The following is a 26,420-nucleotide window of genomic DNA, read 5'->3' on the forward strand; positions in this document are numbered from 1 at the left end:
GGAGTACACATGACTTCCCGTCGCGAGACACCTCCGGGAGAGCAAGGACGCGAGGGAGCCGAGGTGAGGGGAATCCGGAGGCTGGAAGGGATCCCGGAGGCTGGAAGGGACTGGAAGACTATAGTCTTTTTGGAGACCCCGGGGCGGGGCGGGGCGGGGCGGGGCGGGGCGCGGCGCGGCGGAGGAAGCTCAGCTGGTGGGAGCTGGGACTGGGCCGGGGCTTCCCTGGCTGATGAGCCGCCAGCTCTTCCCCAGGGGCGGCTGAGCAGCGAGCGAGCGAGTAAACAAACAGCCGGCACTCACTTCCTGCCGCAGATGGTCCGAGCCGCGCTGTCGCCGCCATTCCTCCTCCTGCTGCTGCTGCTGCTCTCCTGGGCGCCCCGAAGCGAGGCAGCCCCCGACCAGGACGAGATCCAGTACCTGCCAGGGCTGGCCAAGCAGCCGTCTTTCCGCCAGTACTCTGGCTACCTCAGAGGCTCCTGCTCCAAGCACCTCCACTACTGGTCTGCAGCCCTGCCTCCCAGGGTGGGGTTGGGAGGGACACTGCGATGCCCACCGGGGGAGATGATGGGGGGGGGGGGTCTTTTTAATATAAATTAATTTTATTTATTTACTTATTTTGGCTGTGTTGGGTCTTCATTGCTGCGCGCGGTCTTTCTCTCGTTGCGGCGAGCGGGGGCTACTCTTCGTTGCGGTGTGTGGGCTTCTCATTGCAGTGGCTTCCCTCGTTGTGGAGCACAGGCTCTAGGCGCAGTAGTTGTGGCTCGCGGGCTCTAGGTCTCAGGCTCTGTGGTTGTGGCACGGGCTTACTTGCTCCGCGGCATGTGGGATCTTCCCGGACCAAGGATCGAACCCTTGTCCCCTGCATTGGCAGACGGATTCTCAACCACTGCGCCACCAGGGAAGCCTGGGCGTGGGGGGGGGTGGGGGGGGGTGTTCTTAAGACCCCTGAAGGAGCCTGGGAGCAGGGAGGGCTGGAAGGAGCCCTCCCCCCACCTGCACCCATCCTAGCCTGACTCCCTCCCAGGTTTGTGGAGTCCCAGAAGGATCCCAAGAGCAGCCCTGTGGTGCTGTGGCTCAATGGAGGGCCGGGCTGTAGCTCCCTAGACGGCCTCCTCACCGAGCACGGCCCCTTCCTGGTGAGTGGAAAGCAGCTCAGTAACCCCTGGGAAGGGGCAGGGAGGGGACAGTTCCCAAAGGAAAGAAGCGGGGAAGAAGGAGAAAAGGACTTTGTGATCTTCTGAAAATGAGCCTTTCCTGAGCCTCAGTTTCTTCATCTGTACCATTGACTTGACTATTACTACCTTTCAGGCATTTTGCCCGACTGTACAGTACTCAGCACAGTGGCCCTTTCCCTACCCCCAGCTGGTTCTCGGGACTTAGCCATCTCTTTCCTCCGCAGATCCAGCCAGATGGTGCCACTCTGGAGTACAACCCCTATTCCTGGAACCTGGTATCACCACTGCTGTGGGTCCTGTGGGGGTATCTGGGCACTGGGATGGGGTGGGGAGCCTTCCTTAGCCCGTTTTCACTTCCCCTGTAGATTGCCAATGTGTTATACCTCGAGTCCCCAGCTGGGGTGGGCTTTTCCTACTCCGATGACAAGTCTTATGCAACCAACGACACCGAGGTGAGTCCGCTGCCTGCCCACGTGCCCCAGCCTTGCTGGGTGGCATGATGCGGGGAGAGAAAAAGCATGGCCTTGGAGTCTATCCGTGGCTCTGTTGCGTGCTAGGTGGTGTGGTTTGGACAAGTCACATCCTGTTGCACAAACAGGGTGCGTTGGTGTCATTATCTCTGAGATTCTTTCTAGCTCAAACACCAACACTTCCCGATTCTCTCCATCCTGCCACCCCCAGGTGGCCCAGAGCAATTTTGAAGCCCTTAAAGATTTCTTCCGCCTCTTCCCGGAATACAAGGACAACGAGCTTTTCCTGACGGGAGAGAGCTATGCCGGCATCTACATCCCCACCCTGGCAGTGTTGGTCATGCAGGACCCCAGCATGAACCTTCAGGTGCAGGGAGGCTGCAGGAGGGAAGGGAGGCATCTTGGGGTCATAGCCTTGTGGTTAGCAAAGGTCAAAGAGGTCAGCGCCTCCATTCCAACCCAGTCTTTCTTCATAACATTCCTGCCATTCCTGGCCTCTCCCTGGCCTGTGTGCCTTCCACAACAGGCAGCCTACTCCTCAAGCTGCCGGCTCCATTCTTTACGTTGAGTGGCCTTCCCCCACACCCCCCACCACTCCCACAAGGCAGCCTGGGTTTCAGTTTCCAGACTGCTGAAGGTCTGGGTGCGGGTCAAGGGAGGCTCTTCTTCCTCACCGTCCAGATGAGCTAACGCCCTGGGTGTTTCACAGGGGCTGGCTGTGGGCAATGGACTCTCCTGCTATGAGCAGAATGACAACTCCCTGGTCTATTTTGCCTACTACCATGGCCTTCTGGGAAACAGGTACGGGAGGGAACCGTTGGGCAGTCTCTGGGGCGCGGCAGGTCATGGGACCTCAAGTCTGTCCGCCAGGCACATGATATCCCGGGTCCTACCCTGATGGATGAGCAGAAGGTGGGGGCTGGGTTTGCTAGAAAGGTTTTGGCGCTGAAAGGCCAAAGCATAGACATCAGAGGGTAAAGGGACGAAGGAGGGCTGCAGCATGGCCCAGGGCAGCCAGGTTTGGGAGCTACATACCATGCCCTGTGATAAATGTCATTGTTCCCTGGGATTAGGTCCCTTGGGTCCAGGCCGTGATGGGAGGTTGAGAAGATGGGGTGTTTGCCTTCTCTGTCCACCATGGGCCTCAGCAAATCTCACTCATCTCCTACAGGCTCTGGTCTTCCCTCCAGACCCACTGCTGCTCTCAAAACAAGTGTAACTTCTACGACAACAAAGACCCAGAATGCGTGACCAACGTGAGGTTCTGCCCCTGCTCTCCGTCACCCCTGACAGCCCCCATCCTGAGAAGGGGACCACATCCCCTTTGGGGACTCCTCCCCCCATCCCCCTGTTGTTTCCTATCCTGCACCCTTCAGCAATTCGACGTCCTCTGGGACACATGAGTATGGATGTGTCCCCACACCACTTCCTGTGACTTCCCTGTGAGGGGAAAGGGCTTCTCATCCATCGCCCGCGATGTGCCAAGACTGTGCTCAACTATGGCAGTGTGGATTGTTCCATCTTCAAGAGTCTCCTTCAAGGGAGATGGTATTAGGCACATTTTCCAGATAAGGAAACTGAGGCCAAGCACGTCGAAGTCACTTGCCTGAAGTCACAGTGCTGGGAAGTAGAGGCATTAGGGTTTGGACCCGGGACTAGCAGATTCCTTCCACTGAGCCTCAGTTTCCCTGCCTGTGAAGAAAGGGGGGAAAGGGTAGTGACCAAGCGAAGCAGGAGAACAATAAATCTTGGGGCGCTGTTGGGGAGGTCATGGGGAGGCCAGGATTCTGTAAAGCGTCGTGGCTTTTGGGGTGTCATTGCAGCTTCAGGAAGTGTCCCATATTGTGGGCAGCTCCGGCCTCAACGTCTACAACCTCTACGCTCCATGTGCTGGGGGGGTGCCCAGCCATCTAAGGTGGGCCCTGCCGTGTGCCCCTTGGGCCAACCCCAGTCCCATCTGGAGGCTCAGGCACTCATCCCCCGACCTCGCTTGCAGGTACGAGAAGGACACTGTCGTGGTCCAGGATCTGGGCAACACCTTCACTCGCCTGCCACTCAAGCGGATGTGGCATCAGGTGTGCAAGGGCCCACGCTTACCTCCCAGCAGGGTGGGGAGGGACAGGGCAGGGAAGCGAAGATCCTGACCCGCTGTGCCCCCCTAGGTACTGCTGCGTTCTGCGGGAAAGGTGCGCCTGGACCCCCCCTGCACCAACACCACAGCCGCCTCCACCTACCTCAACAACCCTCTTGTGCGGAAGGCCCTCCACATCCCCAAGCAGTTGCCCCGCTGGGACGTGTGCAAGTGGGTTTCTATGACCGCTTGTGGCCTGGGGGGTGGCGGGCTGTTCCCAGGGATCCTTTGGCTAGGGTTTCTCAATGGGGACACAGAGGGTGTTCGGGGTGTGACAGTGAATTGTACAATAGGATGTTCAAGGTCTCTGACCCCAAAGTTCATTGATATTCAGCCACCTCATTCTTTTTTTTTTTTTTTTTTTTTTTGAGTTCCCAACCAGGGATTGAACCCGAGCCCTTGGCAGTGAAAACTCAGGAGGCCTAACCACTGGACCTCCAGGGAATTCCCCCAGCCACTTCATTCTTTTTTTTTTTTTATCCTTGGCTGTGTCGGGTCTTCGTTGCGGTGCATGGGCTTCTCTCTAGTTGCAGCGCACGGGCTTCTCTCTAGTTGCGGCACATGGGCTCTGTAGTTTGCGGCATACAGGCTCTCTCGTTGAGGCGTGCGAGCTCAGTAGTTGTGGCACTGGTTAGTTGCCCCGAGGCATGTGGGATCTTAGTTCCCCGACCAGGGATCCAACCCACGTCCTCTGCATTGGAAGGCGGATTCTTTACCACTGGACCACCAGGGAAGTCCCAGCCACTTCATTCTTAAGTAGCCACGTTGGTTGTTAAAATATCAATTACTTAAATGGTATTTAGTAAAAAGACACTCCCATCCCCAGCCCCTCCCTGACTCCAGTACCACCCTAGCTGCCCACATCTCCTATGACCCCTACAAGTAAGAGGGTGATGCCTGGCACAGCAGGGGCCACTCAGTTCCATTCTGATTGGTTAGCACGAGCCCTTATGCACTAATGCCAGTTGCACCCCAGCCATTGTGACAAAGTGTCCCTGTACATTTCTAAATGGAGGAGAGTTGGGGACCTCTGAATTCCATCCCCTCCCCCCCATCTAGATAAGTCCTAGGGAGGTTACATGCCCAAGGAGGGACTGAATCCCAGCTATCTGCCTCTTAGGCTGGAGCTTGGGAATAGGAGGGGGCAGGGAAGGGTGTCTGATCTATTGTCCCTTTTTCTCCCCCAACCTGGACCTGGTCTTCTTGCCCACGTGCTCCTGCAGCTTCCTGGTGAATATCCAGTACCGCCGTCTCTACCAAACCATGTATTCCCAGTACCTGAAGCTGCTGGCCGCACAGGTGAGTGGGGGCAGCACAGCTGGGTCCACCAGCAGCCTCAGGACCCTGGAGGAGTGTGGCGAGGCGGGGGCCCCTTCAGGGCGCCACTCGGGACAGGGGAAGCTGAAACTCCAAGAAGTGAAGTCACTTGCCCTAGGTCCTGTGGTCAGCAGGGTCAAGATTTGAACCTGGCTGTCCCCACCTTATGCTGCTCTGCTGGAGGGGGCAGAGAGGATCCGTTAGGGTGAGAAGAGCTAGTCAGATCGTGTTACAGAGAGGCAGACTGGGGTCTGAGGTGGGAGAGGGCCTTGTCCAAGGTCACCTAGGAGATACTGGCAGAGCCGGGGTAGGACCAGGTTCTGTACAGCACAGTGGTTCGAGCATGGGCTCTGGGGTCAGACTGCCTGAGTACAAGTCCCTTTACTAGCCTGCTAGCCAGGTGACTCTGGGCAAGTTTCTCATATATCTTGAGACTTGATTTCCCCATCCATAAAATGGGGTTATTGATGGTATCTACCACCTTCATAGGGAAAGCATTTAACAGAGCACTGGGCAGGTAGGAAGTGGTCAGAAAACACAAGCGTTTCCTGGCTTATGCTATTTAGCTGGGCCTCTTGAATTCCCTGAGGGGTAGGGCTTGAACCAGGGAAGGGCTGGGGTTTGGGCTTATTCCAAACCCCCCATTTTTCCCCTGCCCTGCTTCAGAAATACCGGATCCTGCTGTACAACGGAGACGTGGACATGGCCTGCAATTTCATGGGAGATGAGTGGTTCGTGGATTCCCTCAACCAGAAGGTGAGGCCAGGGTCCCAGCCCTGGGGTTGGGCCGGTACAGGGGTAGTGCAGCGTGGCTCTGGCAGACAGAGGTGGCAAACCTGGAGGAGTTCCCGGCCCCTGAGGTCTTGCTGGTGGCCGTGAGCAGAGATGACGGGGCAGCTACAGGCTGCTAAGTCTTTCCTGGTGGGGCAGATGGAGGTACAGCGCCGGCCCTGGTTGGTGGACTACGGGGACGGTGGAGAGCAGATCGCTGGCTTTGTGAAGGAGTTCTCCCACATTGCCTTCCTGACCATCAAGGTAGGGCCTGGGCCTGGTGAGGACTAGGGGGGCTGGAGGGGATGGGGCGGGACCCACCTGTCCTTTCCTCCTGACCTCCTTTTATGCTGGTTTACCATCTGGCCCGTGGAAGGGCACGTTTTCGGGGGAAAGATGGGAAAAACAGATGGATTGGGGGGAGCAGGAAGGTCACTGGCTAGAGGGGTCCAGTAGGATGAAAGAAGCACCCAAGGGCAGGGGTTGTACAGGGAAGGAATCTCACAAAGCTTTGCCCTTCAGGGTGCCGGACACATGGTCCCCACTGACAAGCCCCAGGCTGCCCTCACCATGTTCTCCCGCTTCCTGAATAAGCAGCCATACTGATGACCACGGGAGCAGCCCCCCACTGCCTGATCCAGCCCTTCCCAGCCTCTCCTGCCAGAAGGGAGATCCTCCTTTATGCAAAATGCCCCTGTGGGGCAGATCCCTGCCTCCAGAACTGCCCCCACCCCCCTCCACAGCGCTGTGCATCCCAGACCTGGCCCCAGCGCCTCACATATACAGTCTGGGGGGAGTTTGCACTTTATAACTCACTGGGGTGAGGCCTGGCCCCCTCCCTGCTTAAAGAATGCCCTCAATGCACTGATCGCATCCCAGGAACACAACAGAGCTCAGGACAGCCCACGGGGAGGGTGGACGGATTGTAATTGATGGATTGACTGTGATTATGGAATTAAATTGGGTACAGCTTAAAACCCCATCTTCTCTGCGGCACTGGGGGTTAGAGGACACTAGAGGCTGTGATGGGGTGAGGGAGGGGATGAGAGACAGTGGAGTCCTGAATGCAGCTGCCAGGGTCGGGGTTGAGGACTCAGACAGCTGCCATGGAGGGTGGCGGGGCACTGGGTGCTCAAGGGTCCCTGGTGTTGGCAGGCCGGTTCTTCTCAATCACCTCTCGCAGCCCTTTGGCAAAGTGGAGGTCAGCCCCGATGGTGAGGAAACCCTGTGCAGGGAGGTAGAGAGGGGAGTCTCTTCATTCCATTACCCAGAGCAGGGTTTAGAGATGGAGACAAGAGTCCCTGGCCTCAATCTAGTGGGAGAGGTGGAGCAGCAGAGCGGTTCTTATAACTCCCTGTGAAGGGTGCTGAAACAGAGGCTGCAGGAGCACAGCCTGTGGAGGTCAAGGAGGGCTTCCTGGAGGAGGTGAGCTCTTAGCTAAGACCCGAAACATTAGTAGGCACTGAGGGTAGAATCAGGGAAGAGTGTTCCAAGGTGAGGACACAGCCAGTGCAAAGGGCTGGAGGACTCTGATGTAAGATTAAAATGAGAAGAGGCAGTTGATAAGGGAGAAGCTAGGATCAGGTCACGGAGGGCACACGAGAGCTGTAGAGGGAGGGGAAGGCTCTGCCTTCCTTCCCCATCGCACCCCTACTCACCGCGTGGTTTGTCACCACCTCGCGCACAAAGTCAATACCCTCAGGGAGTGGGATCTGTACCCCACGCCAGGTCCGCTCTGTGGGTGGGAACAGCCAGCTCAGTCTGGGCCCACCTGGCTCCCCTGTCCTTTCCCCCTCCCTCCTCACTTCCCCCAACCCTACCATTGAGCATGGGCATCACCCCGATCTGCAGCATGGTCTTCAGGGGGGCCTGCAGTGGGATCAGCTGGGAGGGAGGAGGGAGGAAGTCAGGGCAGCCGTAGAGGGTGGGCTCGCCTTCGCTGCCCACCTCAACCCCAGCCCTGGCCCCCCCGCCCCCCATTCCCAGCTCACTGCCAGCGACTCTAATGCAGACTGGTTTGAGTAGATTCGGAACCTGTGGGAAAAAAAGAAGGGTCCAGTGGGCACGAGCCCTTGGAAGCTCCACCTTCTCCGGGCCACTCAGGCCTACCCACCCGAAGCCCCTGAGTTTCAGTCTTAGATGTTACACCTATAAACCTTTCCAGGGGGTTCTACCAATTTCCAGGTGTGTATCCTTGGGTGAGTCATTTCTCCCTCTGAGTCGCCTTTTCTCCAAGTCTGCTACTTCTTTTTCCAGTTTTTGTTTGTTTGTTTAATTTCAAGTCTGCTACTTTTTATTTGTGGAGTACCTCCTATAAGCTAGACTTCTGCTGATGGCTTTACATGTGTTGTTTACGTTTATTTAGCAAAACTTTCAGTGCTTACTCCCTGCCAGATACTATGCATGTTAAAAAGTTAAATATTATTAAACTATTTTAAAATGCCACCTCATAACAACCCTAAGAAACAGGCACTATTACAATGTGCACTTTATAGAGGAGGCAAATGAGGCCCAGAGAGATTAAGTAATTTGCATAAGGTCACATAGCTGGCAAACTGCAGAACCTGCCTCCAGAATCTAGACTCTTAACCTCTACCCTGCGTTATCTCATTTAACTCCCCAGAACAACGCTGTCCAATAGAACTTTCTGTAAAATGTTCTGTATCTGCACTGTCCACACAGTAACCATTAGCTACATGTGGTTGTAGAAATGGGCAACTGAGGAACTATTTAATTGTAATTAAATGTAAATAGCCACATGTGGCTGGTGTCTGCCACATTGGACGGCACGTCCTTGGAAAGTAGGTGCTACTATTTTCTATATTTAACGCATGAAGAAAATGAAGCTCAGAAAGATAGTGACTTGTTTTAAGATCACAAAGCTAAGATGTGCAAAATCCATGTTTTCGTGCACTTTGCCGTGTGACTGTAGGTGTGTCATTTAACCTTGCTGGGCCAGCTTGGTCATCTCTCATAATACCTGCTCTGGCTGCCTCTGGGTGGTGAGAATGCAGAGAAGCTACACTAAAATGAAACACTTCTTATGCGTTAACAAGACCCCAGCTCTCCAGTGGCTTATAGGTATGACTGGATTTTAGCTCCCCAGTATTTTTGGGCAGGTGTGATTATCCTGAAGACACTGAGGCTCAGAGAGGTTACAGGCTCGCCCACCTGCGCAGGTCCAGCTGTGTGCGCAGCACCTTCCCCCGGAGTGCCGTCTTGGCGCTGAGACGGGCATCCTGTGTAGGAAGGTAGGGAGGGTGATGTTACGGCCCCAAAGGGTGTCCACAGTCCTCCTCCCCGATCCCTCGCAGCCCCGACCCTGGTGTCCGTACCATGGTCATGCTGGACAGCTTGACCTCGGGCTGGTCGGGTGGGACCAGGGCAATGGTAACACTGGCAGTGACAGAGATGGTGGTGCCCGAGGGCTTGATGGTGCAGCGTGGTGGCGCCGTGACCCGCAGCTCCAGCTTCAGCGGAGAGTCGATCACTGCCGGGCTCTGGGGACGGAGCAGGGAAGACAGGTCAAGTTCCAGACGAGTCAAGTCCTCCTCCCTGTTGAGTCCCCGGGGAGGAGGGGGTGGCTGTACCGTCTGGGAGCCCAGAGACACAAATGGGAAGACTGGCCTGGCTTCTGGAACCCTCCAGAACTGTGTCCAGCCTCTGCCTTTGCTCAGACAAGGGAATGTCTCATTCTAGGAATGCCTCCTTCCTTCTCTTTCTGTTCCTGAGTTCTCAGTATTCAGGACCCATCTCCAATCCAGACTCCTCCGGGACAGTCTCTTTGCATTAAATATCCCAGGGAATTCCCTGGTAGTCCAGTGGTTAGGACTCGGCGCTTCCACTGCCGTGGCCCCAGGTTCAATCCCTGGTTGGGGAACTAGGATCCCGCAAGCCGCACAGCGTGGCCAAAAAAAAAAAAAAAAAAAAACTCAAGCTCCCTGCCATATCTCTTTTCTTGAAACTGCTGAGCTATTTCTTCTACAGGCAGTGTAGTGACCAAGTGCTTACTTTTCTCCAAACACTTCACATGTATTAGCTCATTTAAACCTCATAATAACTGTGTGAAGCAGGTATTAAATTACACCCATTTTTGAGATGGGGAAATTGAGGCACAGAGAGGTTAAGCAACTTGTCCAAGTTGGGTTATTTAGTTGCAGAACTGGGACTCAGACCCAGGCAGTCTGGCAATAGAGTCCATGCTCTTAACAACACTTGGCCACGATCGTGATGATGACAAGGATAGCATTCATAGCAGCTGGTGTTGACTGAGCACTTCCTCTGTTGTTGTAATTGCTCCAAATGTATTAATTCATTTCATCCTCATGACAACTCTGGGAGGTTGCATAGTATAGAGGAGAGAGGCAGGGTGACTCGGAATCACACAGATTCCTACCTGGGTTCAAATCTCAGCTCCATCATTTACAAGGTAGAACCAAGGACGGGTCCTTTAATGATCACTGAACTACTTCTTTAAAAATTTTAACTCCCCATTAAACAAGGGAAGATAAGCAAAAAGGATAATACATCAGTCGCTGTGAAAGCCCCTACGCTGGCCGAGCTTGGGTTCTCAGCCCACCCTCATCATGGCTTCGTGAAGGAGACGGAGCGGGGGCAGCAAGCCCCCTTCACAGACCTGGAAACAGGCTTGGCCAAGTGAGCGGATGTGGCCACAGGCAGGAGGCCAGGCCTTCTTGTCTACTCCACAGCGGCCACTGGGGGCTCTCCTTGCCTCACCGGTCCCATCACGGGTGTGTGGATGGCGTGCCCACCCCCCTGGCCAGGTTCCTACCTCCCTCTGACACTCACCAGCAGGACGATGTTCCCAAAGTAGGTGGCCCTCAGCAGCATGTCCAGATCATGGGGCACCTGGACCGGGGAATTGGGGATAAAGCAGAAGCTCCATCACAGGCCCCCTTTTGCCCATCCCACAAACAGAGCCTGGCATACCTTGTCCCCCACCAGCGACAGCTTCAGGGCCCCTGCCTGGAAGTAGCTCTCCATGGCAGAGTCGAAGAAGAACTCAGAGAAGGCCACGTATACCATCCGCTCTTCCTCGGGCAGCTGGGGCTCCACCGCCCGATTGCGCAGGCTCCAGTTGCCGTCGGCCAGGGGAAAGAAGGCCCCCTGGGGTTGGAGGATCAGGGTCAGGGCCAAGGCAGACTAGCCCAGCACCCAGATGTCTCCAGGCCCTGTGGGGATGGTGGGGGGTTGGACCCGGTTGCTGTCCTTGGGGGACTCAACAGGTACTTTTCTTTTTTTTTTTTTTTTTTTTTTTTTTTTGCGGTACGAGGGCCTCTCACTGTTGTAGCCTCTCCCGTGGCGGAGCACAGGCTCCGGACGCGCAGGCTCAGCGGCCATGGCTCACGGGCCCAGCCGCTCCGCGGCATGTGGGATCTTCCCAGACCGGGGCACGAACCCGTGTCTCCTGCATCGGCAGGCGGACTCTCAACCACTGCGCCACCAGGGAAGCCCTCAACAGGTACTTTTCTTAAAAAGCATGGAAAGGAGGGTAGCAGGAGTGCTTCAAGGGAGCGATCCCATCAGACTGGAGAAGGGAGGCTCAGCAGAGGGTTCAAGGAGGTAGCACTTGAGTGGGCCTGGAGACTAGATGGTAGTAATGATGGCAGCTGCTGCCTACACATACACAGTGATTCTTCTGTGCCCCTTACCTAGACCAGCTCCTTTAATCCACATAACATCCCATGAGATTATCTTTTCTTTTTTTTTCTTAATTGTTTGGGCTTGCCACGCGGCATATGGGATCTTAATTCCCTGACCAGGGATCGAACCTGTGCCCCCTGCAGTGGAAGCATGGAGTCTTAACCACTGGACCGCCAGGGAAGTCCCGAGATGATCTTTTCTTACTGTATTCTTTCCATGTACGTGTTAGGAAACAGGCATAGAAAGGTTAAGCCACTGGCTTAAGATCACACAGCTAGTAAGTGGCAGAGCTGGGAGCTGACCTTCAGGCATTCTAGCTCCAGAGTCTGTGCTCTGAAACTCTGCTACACTCCACTGGGAGGGGCAATGGTAATGGCCACATACTAGTCGAGTGGCCTTGGACAGGTGCCATCGCCTCCCTGAGCAAGTCTCCATATCCCTAAAATGAGTATAACGTCACTACCTGATTTACAGGGTTGTGAGAGGTTGAAATGAGATTGTGTGCGTTAGAGCTGAATGTTCAATCCCTTCAGGGAAGATGGGGGAAGACAGGGCATGATCAAAGGCCCTGAGGTAGGAAGCGAAGGGCATTTTTTGGAACTAGTAGCTGCAGAGGAACAGGATGAAGTTAGAAAGTTGGGGCCAGACAAGATGAACAAGGCTGAGTGCCAGACCCAGGAGTTGAACCTGATTCTGTAGCCAGTGGGAAGCCACCGCATCCCCAGCATCAGAGCTGTGCTTTAGGGAACTAAAACCAGCAACGAAGGGGAGGAGGAGGGGGTCTGGTTACACACACCAGCCGGATAGCTCACCCGGAATTCCATGTCCAGACTGCTAGCGGAGGCCACGGGATCCTTCAGGAGGGAGTAGTCAATGCCAACGAGCTCGTCCACAGCGCTGCGCACTGCGGGGAGGGGCTTGAGTCACACAAAGCTGTGTGATGCTGGGCAGGGTGCTTAAGCTCTCTGGGCCTCAGCTGCTCGTTCATAGAATGGTGATTATAATACTTCCCTCATAGGGTTGTTATGAGGATCAAATTAGTTTTACGTGGAAAGCATTTAGTGCCTGGTGTGCAGGACGTGCTCAACAATGTTAGCTATTATTATTGTGGGGATTTTGTGGTTGTTTTGTTTTGGGGTTTTTTTGGGGGGGGTGGGGCGGGCCACACTGGGCGGCTTTCGGGATCTTAGTTCCCCGACCAGGGATTAAACTGGGGCCACAGCAGTGAAAGCGCCGAGTCCTAACCACTGGACCGCCAGGGAACCCCCTATTATTATTATTGTTGTTGTTGTTGTTATTACTACTACTACTACTATCAGTACATAGGTTTCATAAAGTCACTAAACAAGATAGCAAGGGATTCCCTTCTCTCATTGGTTTCCCCTGCCTTCTCCTTCCTGTCCTGTGCCCCTTGTATGTGGCATGATGATCTCATTCATAGCTTAGGAAAAGAGAATTCACGTTAATTGAGCTCCTATTAAGTGCCCGGTGATGAACACAAATGAGGCCCCAACAGCAAGCACGTATTAAGGATCTTGACAGCCACGGCCTCAGTCAACCCTCAGCAAACCAGGGGAGTGGTCCTCAGCCAGGCAAGGAAACCAAATGAGAGAAGTGAGTACTTACCTTGGGTCACGCAGGAAGGCAGAGGCCACATTTGAACCCAGGGCTGTTCCATCACAGGGCTTGGAAGGGGCCTACTCAGGTGCTACCTGATAGCTGTGCACCCAGCCTCCTCCCCAGCCCCACTCCAGCTCCAAGGCCGGGCCCAGAGCTCTCGGTCCCACCCGTCCCAACTCACCAGGCACAGTGTCCAGCAGGGAGTTGAGAAGCACGGTCCCTGCGTGGTAGAGCACGGGGCAGATCTGGGAGGTGGGGGCCAGAGTCAAGGTGTTCGAAAGAGAGGGCACGTCCACCCCCGCTGTCCCCCAACACCGCCTGCCCCCCACTCGCCACTGCCCACACCTGCTGGTTGAGGAGGAAGCGCATCCCTGAGGTGATGAACATGGAGAGGAATTCATACACCTTCCTGTGAGGAGAGGAGAGGCCAGGTGAATCCAGACCCTGCCCCACCCCCAACCCAGGTCTGGGAGAAATCACAGCATCCAGAGATGGTGGGGGGTGGGGGGAATACCCCTACTTTGACTTAAATTACCACCTCTTTAGTGGAGGTTTTCCATGACTTAGGCTCAAATCCCCTTCTCCAGGCTGATTCTCAAGACCTCCTCTCCCACCCTGTCCCCCACCAGCCAAATGAGTCTACCCAGAGTTCCTCAAATCTCCTCTGAGCATCCTCAGCTCCATATGCTTACTCATGTCCTCCCTTACACCCTCAATGTTCCTGTCCTGTATTTCCCTGTCTGGGTGCAGATGCTTCCTCTTCCAGGCAGTCCTCCCAGATTACCCTCCTCCGAACCCCCCTTCCCCAGAGTACTTTCTTGGTCCCTCTCTCAAGGCCCCAGTGACAAATGTTTTGTCCTTCCAGTCAGGCTCTGTGCTCCTTTTTAAATCCTCAGGGCCTGGCATACACTTTGTTGAATAAATAAAAAATTGACCAAATTGACCAACACCAGGTAATAAATCCACCATTTTCTCTCCCCCACCCTCTTCCAGAACCAGCACAAATTCCCCTTCTCAGCCCCAAACCTGGAACTATGTTATTATTTTTGTTATTAGTAGTAAGAGCTACCAATTATTGAGAAGCAAGTACACACCCAACCAAGTTCACCACTGTGTACGCTGGTCCTCTCAGTGGTTCTTATCTAAGTGGCTAGCCCATACTATATGTCGGGTACTGTTCTAAATATTTTTATATAGATTAAGATAAACAGTCCTCACATCTCATAAAATACGTCCTATTACCATCCCCATCTTACAGAGCTTCAGCGACTTGCCCAAGGTCACACAGCCAGGAAGTGGTGGCGCTGAGATTTGGACCCAGTTAGTCTGACTCCCAAGCCTGCACATTGTGTGTTGCACTAGGCAGATGGGCTGTGGGTCTCAAATGGCGTGCACTGGGGTTGGGGACGGGGCTTACTTGAAGGTTCCCCCAAAGGCTGCATGCATTCTGGAGACAGAGGCCTGGCAGGAGACGTTGGACACTTTGATCCGGCCAGTGCGATCCCGGGAGAGCTGCAGAGCGGTGTGGATGGACACACCCTCGGCGGACGCGTTGATATATCCCCCATCGTAGCTGCGGTGGGGGCGGGGGTGGGGGGGTTAATGTTCACTCCGGCTTAGAGCTTAACCAAGTCTTCACTGCCCTCCTCCTCGCCCCCCTACATCATGACTGCTCTTAATAAGGCTTTATTTACTTCTGCACACTATACCAGACATTCTATGAATTGGGTAAGATTGTCCCTATTGTACAGATGAAGAAACTGAGGCTCAGGCTAAGGGGCACTTCCCTGGTGGCGCAGTGGTCAAGAATCCGCCTGCCAATGCAGGGGACACGGGTTTGATCCCTAGTCTGGGAAGGTCCCACATGCCGCGGAGCAGCTAAGCCCGTGCACCACAACTACTGAGCCTGCGCTCTAGAGCCCGTGCTCCGCAACAAGAGAAGCCACCGCAATGAGAAGCCCGCGCACCGCAACAAAGAGTCACCCCCGCTCGCCGCAATTAGAGAAAGCCCGAGCGCAGCAACGAAGACCCAACGCAGCCAGAAAAAAAAAAAAAAAAAAAAGGCTAAAGGATTGCCCACAGCGCCACAGCACCCCCAGTCCTCCTGATCCGCCCTCCACTCCCCTGAGGGTGCCAGGTCCTCACAAGAACCAGTAGAGGAGCTGTCTCCGGAAGCGCAGCCCCAAGGAGCCATTGTTGATCTGTAGCATCAGCTCCTGCTCTGGCTGGAAATGGAGCTCAGAGGATGTCAGCTGCAGCTCCATGACCTTCACCCTGTGGGAGGAGACCTCAGGGTCAGATTCAGGACCAAGAAAAGGGGACCCCACCCAACCACAGCAAATTCATTCCCTCCTCTTCCAGTCCAGGCCTGGGGAAGCTGGCGTGTGTAGAATGAATTCTTCCATTGCCCCTCACGTACCCAACCTGTGCTTGGGTGGCGAAAACTTGGACTTGGGTGGGTCAGAGACTAACTTCTCATGACCCAGGTGTTAAAAGTGAGCTCCACCCCCTCTCTTAGAAGTCTTCCTTCCCTTCCCCACCCTGGGATTGCTAGACCCTGTCCCCACTATCCTAAACCACAGGCCTTTATGTCTGGTTCCTCTGACCTCTCCCATTAGCTCCACCCGGGTGCCCTACATCCCACTCTCATCCACTGGCAATTTTCTTGACTCCGCCTCTCTGGAGCTCTTTGGCCAGCCTCAGTTCCACAGGCTAGGCTTCACTTTTCTCGGTCCCTACTACATTTTTAGGCCACGCCCACCTCCTTGGTCCCGCCTCTGTAGGCAGTCTAGGCCTTTATCTTTTCGGGCCTCATTCAGTGTCTTAGGTCCAGCCTCCTCGAGTTGGCCACGCCCACATTACACTCAGCCATCCTGTCTTCGAGACTCCGTTTGTATTTCCTAAGCCCCGCCCCCTACCAAGACCCCGCCCCCTCGGCCCCCACTTACTCAGAGATATTGTAGTAGAAGTGGCCCTCTCGGCCCCGCAGGTCCGGAATGGTGATGGTCTCCAGTTCTTGCTCCAGAAAGCGCAAACCCTCCTGCTTCACTGAAGCAGCAGTGAGACCCTTAGCTCCTGCACCCGCTGCCGGTGCGACTCCACCCACAGCCGCCCCGGCCCGCCCCCACGTCTTACCTAGCTCAAGCGCCTTGGAGGTGATGCGGATCTTGCAGCCGGGGAGCTCGGCCTGAGCGCCTGCCAGCAGCGCTAGAAACAGGGCCCCGAAGAGGGCCATGGCGAGCGGGCCTGGGGGTGGGGTGGGATCGCGGGAGTCATCCGGGCCTCTAAAACCCACTCCTCGGATGGCCAACCAAAAGAGGGGGCTGGCCGGGATCGTTAAGCTTGAGATAGCTCTTCGGGGAACTTGGAACCAATAACATGGCCTCCATTTGACAGACGCGGAAACTGAGGCTCATGCGACGTGCTCTCTGGCTCCCAGAGGATTTGGGGCACGGGGGAGAGGAAGGGGACCTCCTCGGCTCGCTTTTGCAACCACCGCATGACGAGTTTGGACCTCCCGGGGACCAGTCCCGCCCCAACCCCACAACAACCTCCCTCTTCCTCTGCGGCGGGCGGGCGCGGCTTGCACGTTACCATGGGAACGGCTGCACGCGCATTCCTCGGGGGTGGCTTGCGGTCTCCTAGGCCCCGAGCCGGAGGAGCCAAGGGAGAAAGCTGCCGGCCCGACCTCCGGCTCCCGGGTCTCCCGGCTCCTCCAGGTCCTAAATACCTGTCGTCGGGCTTCTGCCTAGTGCCCCCCGTTTCAGCGCCCTCCTTCAGGGGCTCTCTTCCCCACCCCGGGTTCAGTAGACCACGCGGCCGGGCGAGGGTCTGGGGGTGGATGGGGACGCACCCCAACTCACTCAAAGGTGGAGCTGGTGGTCGGCGCGGTCACGTGGGGGCGGCGGGCAAAGCAGGGGATCCAGGCGGCGGGGTCTGGCGGGCAGCGCTGTTCCAGCCGCCTTTATAAAGACGGGCCTCCCCGACCCTCCTCCTCTCTCCCACTCTCCCCTCCTCCCTCGGGGGTTGGGAGGGAATGGGGCGGGACGCTGGCAGCCGGGAGGGTGGAGAGGGCTGTACGGAGCCCCGTGACAAGCCTGGCCGTTGTCAAGACAAGTGGGGGACCCAAGCCCGGCAGGAGGGAGGGAAGTGCAGAAGTCGGCCCGCCCAACCCCAGTAATCCCTGCTTTGCTGGGACCTTGGTTAAAATTCGTGTTACCTATCTCCTCCTGCATGATCCTGAACAAGTCACTTCACTTGGGTTCCTGAGCCTCAGTTTCCTCATCCAGCAAAATGTGTGTGACAATAGGAACTAGCTCTTAGGCCCAGGGCAAGCCAGAGTCCCAAGGCACGTTTTTTTTCCTTCCCTTCCACCCAGAATCATCTCAGTACCTCTCTTTGCCAGGGTTCACTATGGGAAGCCCCACGGCCACCCCACACCCACTGTCTCTGTGTTACTGCCTGTGGAACTTAAGGGCCCAGGGACCTCTCCCACTGGGGTTCATCCAAATACTGCCAGCCCAGGAAGACAGCACACAAGCCACTGGAATCACCTGGAGAGAGGTTTGGCATTTCCCCAGGGACTGTGGATTTTTGGTGAGACTTTGGGTCTAGGTTCTCTGCACGTGTGCTGCCTATCGGTGTTCCCAGCTCCTAGGACGGGCACAGAGTGGGTGCTTGCTACCTTTTTGTTATCAAATGCATGAAAGTGGAAAGGAGAAACGATGATTAATGTCTGTTGAACATGTATTTAGCACAAAGCATGAATCCAGGAATGATGACCAATTCCTCCTAATTTGCCCAGAACTTTCCCAGATTTTCAAACAGAAAGTCTCCCTTCCAGGGAGCCCCCTCAGTCCCAGGGAAACCAGGATGGTTGGTCACCTGAGATCTAGATTAACTTGTTTAATCTCCTTTTATTTATTTTTTGTTTGTTTGTATTTATTTTCGGCTGTGTTGGGTCCTTTGTTGCTGCGTGCGGGCTTTATCTAGTTGCGCGAGCGGGGGCTACTCTTCGTTGTGGTGCGCAGACTCCTCATTGTCATGGCTTCTCTTGTTGCAGAGCACGGGCTCTAGGTGTGCGGGCTTCAGTAGTTGTGGCACGCGGGCTCAGTAGTTGTGGCGCATGGGCTTAGTTGCTCTGCAGCGCGTGGGATCTTCCCGGGCCAGGGCTCGAACCTGTGTCCCCTGCACTGGCAGGTGGATTCTTAACCACTGCACCACCAGGGAAGCCCTGTTTAATCTTCTTAACAACCTGTGAGGTTGGCATTATTATGAACCCTCTTTAGCAGGAAACTAGAGGTAAAGACAATCCTTGGCTACTACTGGGGAGCCCAGAGACTGTTCATGGCAGGGTGGGAGGTCGGAAGTGAGTGTTTACAGCCCGGTAGTTAAGTGCTTTGACTGTGTTCGAAGGGTTCAAATCCTAGGCTGTCAATTCTTAGATGTATGACCTTGGACCCCTTACTTTAGCAGCTGTAAGCCTCAATTTCCACATCCTAAAATGGATACAATTCGATTATTGCAAGAATAAATTAAACAGGCATAGTGCATGTGCCGGGCACGATAACGGCACACCATTAACACCATTAACCAATAAATGCTAGCTAGCTATTGTGATTAGGGGCGCCGATCACAAGCAAACAAGGCAGAAAGGGTGTAGGAGGGGAATAGAGAAAGTGCTAAGGATATCCAGAAGAGGAAGTGCCTATACGCCTTTGAACTCTAGTAACCCTCACTCTTCCCGGAGTGTGGCTGAAGCAGAAAACCTGGTGAATGTTAGTTTTTCTTTCCTCTCGTTTTCTTAACTGGAATGCAAGCTGTCTTTGTATCATTGTTATCTCTTACAGGGTCTTGGCCCCTGTAATTCACTGTCCCCAGAGCAGCCCCAGTGAACTTTAAATGTAGCAGTGTGACACTGGGCCAGTGGTTTAACCTTCCTGGGCCTTTGTTTCCTCATCTATAAAATGAGGACAATCAAAGTAGCTCCTTCTTAGGGTTGCTTGTGAGGATTAAATGAGTTAATGCATGTAAAGGGCTTAGTAAGCACCTGGCATTTATTAAGGGCTCAAAAAGTCACTACAATTATTAGCATTATTAGCCATCATTCAGTGGCTTTCCACCACACTTGAAATAAACTGCCTCCATGCCCTGATTTCTAGACACATGAAAGGACCTTTCCCCGTCTCCTTTCCCACCACTCTCAGCTTTTTCCTTCTGCTCCAGCCACACTGACTTTTTGGTTCCTTGAACATGCAAGTGAAATTCTTTGCTCAGGTCCTTTGTAGTTGCTGTTCCCTCTGCCTAGAATGCTTTTCCCTCTGATCTTCTCATGGCTTGGCTCCTTGTCATTTTGGTCTCGGCTTAAATGGCCCTTCTTCAGAGAGGCCTTCCCTGCCTACCTAGGAGTTAACTCTCAATCACATCAGCCTGGTTTATTTTCTTTATAGATCTTATTCCTATTTAATATTGGTTTATTGTCTGTCTCAGTGAGAGCTGGGATCTTTTTTTTTTTTTTTTTTTTTTTTTTGCGGTACGCGGGCCTCTCACTGTTTTGGCCTCTCCCGTTGCGGAGCACAGGCTCCAGATGCGCAGGCTCAGCGGCCATGGCTCAGGGGCCCAGCCGCTCCGCGGCATGTGGGATCTTCTCAGACCGGGGCACGAATCCATGTCCCCTGTATCGGCAGGCGGACTCTCAACCACTGCGCCACCAGGGAAGCCCAGAGCTGGGATCTTGTTCACCACTTATTTCAGTGCTAAAACAGTGCCTGGTACAGATCAGGTACTGAGTATATATTTGCTGAGTAACTGAACTGGTTTTGGAGCCCTTGAGTATCCCCGGGGAGCAGGCGATACCTACACCACCCCGGGATTCTTTACCAGCTCCCGCCTCTGTGAGTTTCAGTCAGACTGACTCTAAACATAGCCTTGACCTGGGCTGGCAGACGAGAAGGTACAGTCTCTGACCTTGATTTCAGGGACTTGCCTACTCAGCCTGCCCCTCTCTGTCACACGGATTTTCCCTCTCTCCCACAATTTGTGCCCCCGACCTCACACTTCAGAGTGACGCTGTCAGACGTGCAGCCCCACGCGGAGTTTTGGCAGCCTTCCCTGAGTCCTCACCGCTTGGCCTGAAAGATGGAGCGATCAGAATCCCCAAATCCCTTTCCACTTTCACTCCTGGATATGAGAAGATAAGAGAAGGCTTCTCAGCCCTCAAAGTGACAGGAAAGAAATGATTTTCTAGCCTTTATTTTGCACCCAGCACAGTGATAGTGCAAAAAAACAGAATAGCAAAGCTGTTAAGTACTTTGGATCCAGGCAGACCTGGTTCAAATCCTGCTTCTGCCATTTTCTGAAGCAGAGGTCAGCAAGCCTTTCCCGTAAAGGGCGAGATAGTACACATTTTAGGCTTTGCAGGCCCTTTAATCTCTGTCACAGCTCCACTCCACTACTGTAGCATGAAAGAAGCCATAAACAATACTATAAGGAAGAGTATAGTTTGCCTATCCCTGTTCTAGAATAAATTGAAAAGTAAGTCTCTTTATGAGCCTCAGTTTCCACATCTGTAATGGGATGATCTAATACCTGCCTCCCTCCCTGGGTGGCAGTGAGATTTTAATGTCATAAGGTATAAAGTGCTGAATCTAGTCCTTGGCACACCAAAGGGCTCAATAAATGTCTCTGGTTATTAGTATCAAGCAGTTGTTTAACAAACAAAAAGTGCTTTGCAAATAGGAACTCACTGAAACCTCAAAACATCCTGCAAAATAGGTATCTCATCATCATCCCCACTTTACAGATGTGGAAACTGAAGTCCGGAGAGGTGAAGTAATTAGCTCAAGTCAGTCTGGCTCCAGAGCCCACGCTCTTCACCACTTCAGTCTATCATCTTTCTTTTTGAATAATCCCATTTAATCCTCACAGCCATCCCTCGAGGTAGCTAGTATTGTCCCTGTTTTGCAGATTGAGATACTGAGGTACAGCAGGAGGAAGTAACTGGTCCCAGTAAATAAACACAGGCTCTACTGACCACAGGTTACCAAGTTGGATTTCTACCCAAGAAGTCAACACTCGGGTAGCCCAGCTCCCCGCTCCTTCTCCCTGTCTCCAGCTGTGTTTTCTTTGGACACTTGCATGGCTTGGAGAAGCTGCGTCAGCCCATCTCCCCTTCTGACCATTTCCCCACCCCCAAGGCCCACCCAAGCTATCCCCTCAGGAAATGATCCCCCTCCCTCTCACCCTGCCTGAGCCCACGAGCCCCCAGCCTGTGCGCGCGCGCTGCTCAGCGTGGGCGCGCCTGGGAACACGTGATGGGGGCCCAATTGGAATGAGGGGAGGGGTGCATTGGGGGGGGAGCAGATGTCAGATCAGGAGACCCTGATTACGTCTCTGCAAGCCACCTGTTTCCAGAAGGCAGCTGGACAGAACTGCCCCCATGGAAACCAGACATTTACCAAATGGACAGAGAGAAATAATGGACCAGGGCTTTCTGGATTCAGCCAGGGTGGAGCTGTTGACTGCCTTTCTGCGACTGTTAAAACTTGGAGACCTGGTCTTTTGGTGTCTCCTTTTCTTTCCCATTTCCTCCTTTTTCGGGGGAAGGAGCCAGCCATTTGGGCCTCGAAGGCCCTTCCAGGTTTGAAACTCAAGAATTCTAATGCTTCTTGTGGGGTGCTGCTTCCCCAGCTCCTGGGTCCTTTGCACCCCGTCCCCGGTACCTTTGCAGCTCGGCTCTGATGTTGACCTCGGGCAGCTCACTCATTCTCTCTGATTTCTTCTTTGTTTTCTTCGTGCTGCACCTTCCTTTCCAGTTTCTATGCTTCTTGCAGCCTGTGAACTGGCTCTGATTCATGGGGGCCTCTCTCTCCATGGTCCTCTAAGCCTCCTGCCCTTGCTCGCATTAGTCACTCGGCATGGGCTTCCCACCCTCTCAGCGATCTGAGGACAGGGTGGAGGATCCACAGCAGTGCTATCTAGATGTTTGGAGTTCATAAGCCAGTAATAAAATTTCAAAGTACCTGAAGGGAGGGGACAAAAAGATGTGGTGACTTTTCCTTTTGATAATAAGGATGGGCCACCTCTTTGGCCTAAGCTTGTCTCTGTTTTTGCAGGGACTTCCTAAAGGTTGCAAGAAGCATCCTGAACATTACAGCGCCTTGAATTTTTCCGAGATGCTCTAATACTACAGTCTCAGGGGCCCAACATAAACAGGCTTTGATGTAACAAGGATGGCCACCTCCCCAGCTTTGAATCATGAGGACATTGCAGCCCCCCCACCCCCCAGCCTCCCTCCTCTTCCACCGAGCTAGATCTCTATTTTAGCCTCCCCACCTCTCGTCCTAATTCTGCTCCTCTCCCAGTGTTCTCCATCTCAGGGCATGACACCATCCTTCATCAAGATGCTCAAGTCAGAAATGTAGGCATTGGGAATTCCCTGGCGGTCCAGTGGTTAGGATTCCACACTTCCACTGCCGGGAGCCTGGGTTCTATCCCTGGTCAGGGCGCAGCCAAAACAAAAAACAAAAAAAAAAAACCCAGGCGTCATCCTTGCCTCCTTTGTTTCCCCTCCTACCCCATGTCAGCAAATGCTGGTGTCTCTAACTTCAAAAGGTGTCCCACATCTACACACATCTCTCCATTTGCACCAACACCAGTCCAAGCTGTTTTCCTCTTTCCTCTGGACAACTCGCCTCATCTCCCCCCACCTCACTGTTTCTCCTATAGGTCTAGTTTCCCTGCACCAACCAAAGTGATCTTTAAAAAGTAGAAGTCGGGGCTTCCCTGGTGGCTTAGTGGTTAAGAATCCGCCTGCCAATGCAGGGGACACGGGTTCGAGCCCTGGTCCAGGAAGATCCTGCATGCCGCGGAGCAACTAAGCCCGTGCACCACAACTACTGAGTCTGCGCTCTAGAGCCCGTGAGCCACAAGTACTGAGCCCCCGTGCCACAACTACTGAAGCCCGCGTGCCTAGAGCCAGTGCTCTGCAACAAGAGAAGCCACCGCAGTGAGAAGCTCATGCACTGCAGTGAAGAGTAGCCCCTGCTCGCTGCAACTAGAGAAAGCTGTGCGCAGCAACGAAGACCCAATGCAGCCAAAAAATAATAAATAAATTAATTAATTAATTTTAAAAAAAGTAGAAATCCGTAGCATGTTACTACCCTGCTCAAACCCCTCCTCCATTCGCTCCCCATTGCATGCAAAATAAAACTCGGACTCTGGCCATGACCCCCCAAAAACCCTAGGTGATCTAGCTCTTGCCTACCTTCCTCTCCAACTCCACCTTCTACCACTGTTTGGAACACACCAAACCCTCGCAGTCTCAAGCTTTCCACAAACTCTTCCCTCTACCAGGAACATCTTTGTACACAGACCTTTGCATGACTAGCTTCCTTCGCTGACTCAGATCTCTACTCAAATGCCACCCCCACTGAGAGGCCCCCTCCCCATCATTACCTGTCCTTCTGTTTAATTCTTTATTGTCTGTTTCTTCCAGGAGACTGTCAGCTCCATGGGGGTAGGAGCCTGACACTTATTCATAGCTGTATCCCTAGTGCCCAGGGTCTGGTACCTGGAAAGTGGGCGGTTATTATCATCTGCAGACCCTCCAAAAGGAGGAGATTTTATCACCGACTGTGTAGCCCTGGCCTAATTCCCCCCTGAGCCTCTAAGCTCCCTGTGCTTCCTGCTGGCACCACCAACCTCCTTGCATTTCCCCGGGGTTATCTGGAGCTGGTCTGCAGCCAGAAATGTCATATTTTCCTAATCTCTTGAGAGGCCTGAACAATCCCTAAAGTCGTGGGAGGTGACCCATTAGGATCTCATCTGGCTGCGCAGAAATCTGGACCCCTGGACCCAACCCACTCCCAGGCCCCTTCACCTCACATTCCAACAACCCATCTGCTCTGGGACTGCACATGCCTTCTTGAGAGGTTTCTTGTTTCTCATCCCCAAGCCCCTCTATTTCTTGGTGTGGGAGGGGCCGCTGGCCAGCTTGAGCTCCCTCTCGGTGAAGTCAGACAGAACTTCAGGCCGAAAACGAGATCACTGGTTCTCAACCCATTTGCACATTAGTAGCTTTTCAAGTAGGGAGGTTTCTGCTTTGTCTTGTTATGTTTTGAATACATGTGCCTGGGCCGCAACCCACAAGATTCTGATTTAGCTGGTCTGGGATGGAGCCAGGGCATCCATGGGTGTTTTTTTGTTTTTGTTTTTTATTAAAGAGGTGGATTTTGTTTTAAATTAATTAATTTATTTATGGCTGCGTTGGGTCTTTGTTGCTGCGCGGGCTTTCTCTAGTTGCGGTGAGCGGAGGCTACCCTTCGTTGCAGTGCGCGGGCTTCTCATTGTGGTGGCTTCTCTTGTTGCGGAGCATGGGCTCTAGGCGTGCGGGCTTCGGTAGTTGTGGCACACGGGTTCGGTAGTTGTGGCGCACGGGCTTAGTTGCTCCACAGCATGTGGGATCTTCCCGGAGCAGGGCTCGAACCCGTGTCCCCTACATTGGCAGGTGGATTCTTAACCACAGCGCCAGCAGGGAAGTCCCCGTGGGTGTTTTCAAGAAGTTCCTCAGGGCTTCCCTGGTGGCACAGTGGTTGAGAGTCTGCCTGCTGATGCAGGGGACACGGGTTCGTGCCCCGGTCCGGGAAGATCCCACATGCCGTGTAGTGGCTGGGCCCGTGAGCCATGGCCGCTAAGCCTGCGCGTCCAGAGCCTGTGCTCCGCAACGGGAGAGGCCACAACGGTGAGAGGCCCGCGTACCGCAAAAAAAAATAATAATAAAAAATTAAAAAGTTCCTCAGCAGGGACTTCCCTGGCGGTCAGTGGTTAGAACTCCTCGCTTCCACTGCAAGGGACACGGGTTCGATCCCTGGTCGGGGAACTAAGATCCCGCAAGCCATGTGGCATGGTCAAAAGAAAAAATAATAGTAATAATAAAATTTAAAAAATAGTTCCTCAGCATGATATAATATAAAAGACTGACAATAATAAGTATTGGCGAGGACATGGAAAAATCAGAACCCTCATACTTTGCTGCTAGGGATATAAAATGGTGCAGCTGCTTTGGAAAACATTTGGCAGTTTCTTAGAAATTTAAACATAAATGTACTATATATACAACAATTCCACTTCTAGGCGTTCACTCAACAGAAAGGAAAACATATGTTCACACAACACCTGTACATGAATGTTCACAGAAGCACAATTCGTAATAGCCAAAAAGTGGAAACAATCCAAATGTCCATCAGCTGGTGAACAGATAAACAAAATGTGGTCTATCTGTACAAGGGAATGCTGTTCAGAAATAAAAAAGAATGAGCTACTGATAAATGCTAAAACCTGGATGAATCTCAAAAATATTCTGCAAAGTGAAAGAACCAAGACATAAAGGCTGCAGTTTGTATGATTTTTTTTTTTTTTTTTTTTTTTTTGCCATGCCGCACAGCTATGCAGGATGCGGGATCTTAGTTCCCTGACCAGGGAACCCGGGTCGCCTGCAGCGGAAGCGCGGAGTCCTAACCACTGGACCACCAGGGAAGTCCCTGTATGATTCCATTTATATGAAAGGTCCAGAAAAAGTCAAATCTATGGAGGCAGAAAGCAGATTAGTGGTTACCTGGGACTGGGGCGTGGAAAGAGGGGTTGACTGCAAACAGGAACAAGAGATCTTTTGGCAGGAGATGTTCTGAGTTGTGATGGTTGCACAACTGTGTAAATTTACCAAAAACCACCGAATTGCTATTTGAAGCAAATAAATCTCATGATATTTAAATTATACCCAAATAAAGGGTTGAGATCTCTGGGTTAGAAGCCAAGTGTTCTAGAAACCCCTCAGCTGGGGCCCAGGATCCGTTGGTGTCCTCCTCCTCCCCTCTCTAGGTCACTGTTTCCTCTGATCTCAGACTTTCAGGAAGTTGCCAGCTGACACCCTGGCTTGTTTTTGGAGAAGTCTGGGATTTAATTCTGTAGACTCAGCTCGTATGGGTGTAAACATCCTGGCTCTTGGCCAGGCTGCCCGAAGTAGAAAAATGGGCATCGGAGGGAGTGGGTGGGAGAGTGGAGGAGACCACCACAGGTGCCCCCCACCCCATCCTGAGATGACTGAAACACCACCTGGGGATGCTGGGCCCTAACCCAGAACAGGGACTGGATTTGGGTTCCAAGGCCCATTCGCAGGCAGCGCTCAGACCGACTAGTTCTGCAAACATAACACGCGTTTTCACACCTCCAGGCCTTGGCCATACCCTTCCCCCTTCCTTGCCCACTTGGAAA

At 53.4% G+C, this 26,420-nt stretch overlaps 2 protein-coding genes across 2 annotated transcripts; one reads left to right on the forward strand and one right to left on the reverse strand.

Moving 5' to 3' along the window:
• Positions 1-9: 9 nt before the first annotated feature.
• CTSA (cathepsin A) lies at positions 10-6,528 on the forward strand (the record flags this gene model as incomplete). The annotated part of the gene is made up of 15 exons (XM_079720369.1): positions 10-63; positions 316-503; positions 1,028-1,139; positions 1,403-1,453; positions 1,544-1,630; positions 1,860-2,015; positions 2,358-2,449; positions 2,820-2,904; positions 3,472-3,563; positions 3,645-3,723; positions 3,811-3,950; positions 5,003-5,078; positions 5,763-5,852; positions 6,027-6,131; positions 6,390-6,528. The coding sequence occupies 15 exons, from the start codon at positions 10-12 to the stop codon at positions 6,471-6,473; spliced, it is 1,491 nt and encodes a 496-aa protein (XP_079576495.1). The 3' UTR covers positions 6,474-6,528.
• A 423-nt stretch (positions 6,529-6,951) lies between these two features.
• Positions 6,952-16,391, reverse strand: PLTP (phospholipid transfer protein). Its single transcript, XM_079720371.1, has 15 exons — positions 16,287-16,391; positions 16,100-16,199; positions 15,297-15,425; positions 14,569-14,724; positions 13,497-13,560; positions 13,333-13,396; positions 12,344-12,435; positions 10,818-10,994; positions 10,677-10,736; positions 9,203-9,367; positions 9,039-9,106; positions 7,859-7,901; positions 7,688-7,751; positions 7,526-7,602; positions 6,952-7,092 (listed from the first exon to the last, which is right to left on the reverse strand). Exons 1-15 carry the CDS (start codon positions 16,384-16,386, stop codon positions 7,000-7,002), a joined length of 1,452 nt encoding a protein of 483 aa, XP_079576497.1. The 5' UTR covers positions 16,387-16,391; the 3' UTR covers positions 6,952-6,999.
• Positions 16,392-26,420: the final 10,029 nt, after the last annotated feature.

Source organism: Hyperoodon ampullatus, assembly GCF_949752795.1.
Source record: "Hyperoodon ampullatus genome assembly, chromosome: 14".
Taxonomy (NCBI): domain Eukaryota; kingdom Metazoa; phylum Chordata; class Mammalia; order Artiodactyla; family Ziphiidae; genus Hyperoodon; species Hyperoodon ampullatus.

Excerpts from the sequence above, each read along its gene's own strand:
- PLTP (XM_079720371.1), bottom strand. The coding sequence starts at position 16,386 with ATGGCCCTCTTCGGGGCCCTGTTTCTAGCGCTGCTGGCAGGCGCTCAG. Across the intron at positions 14,725-15,296 it reads CAGCTCCTCTACTGGTTCTT|CTACGATGGGGGATATATCA; the intron begins GTGAGGACCTGG and ends CCCCCACCGCAG. Across the intron at positions 7,752-7,858 it reads CTGCATTAGAGTCGCTGGCA|CTGATCCCACTGCAGGCCCC; the intron begins GTGAGCTGGGAA and ends CCTCCCTCCCAG.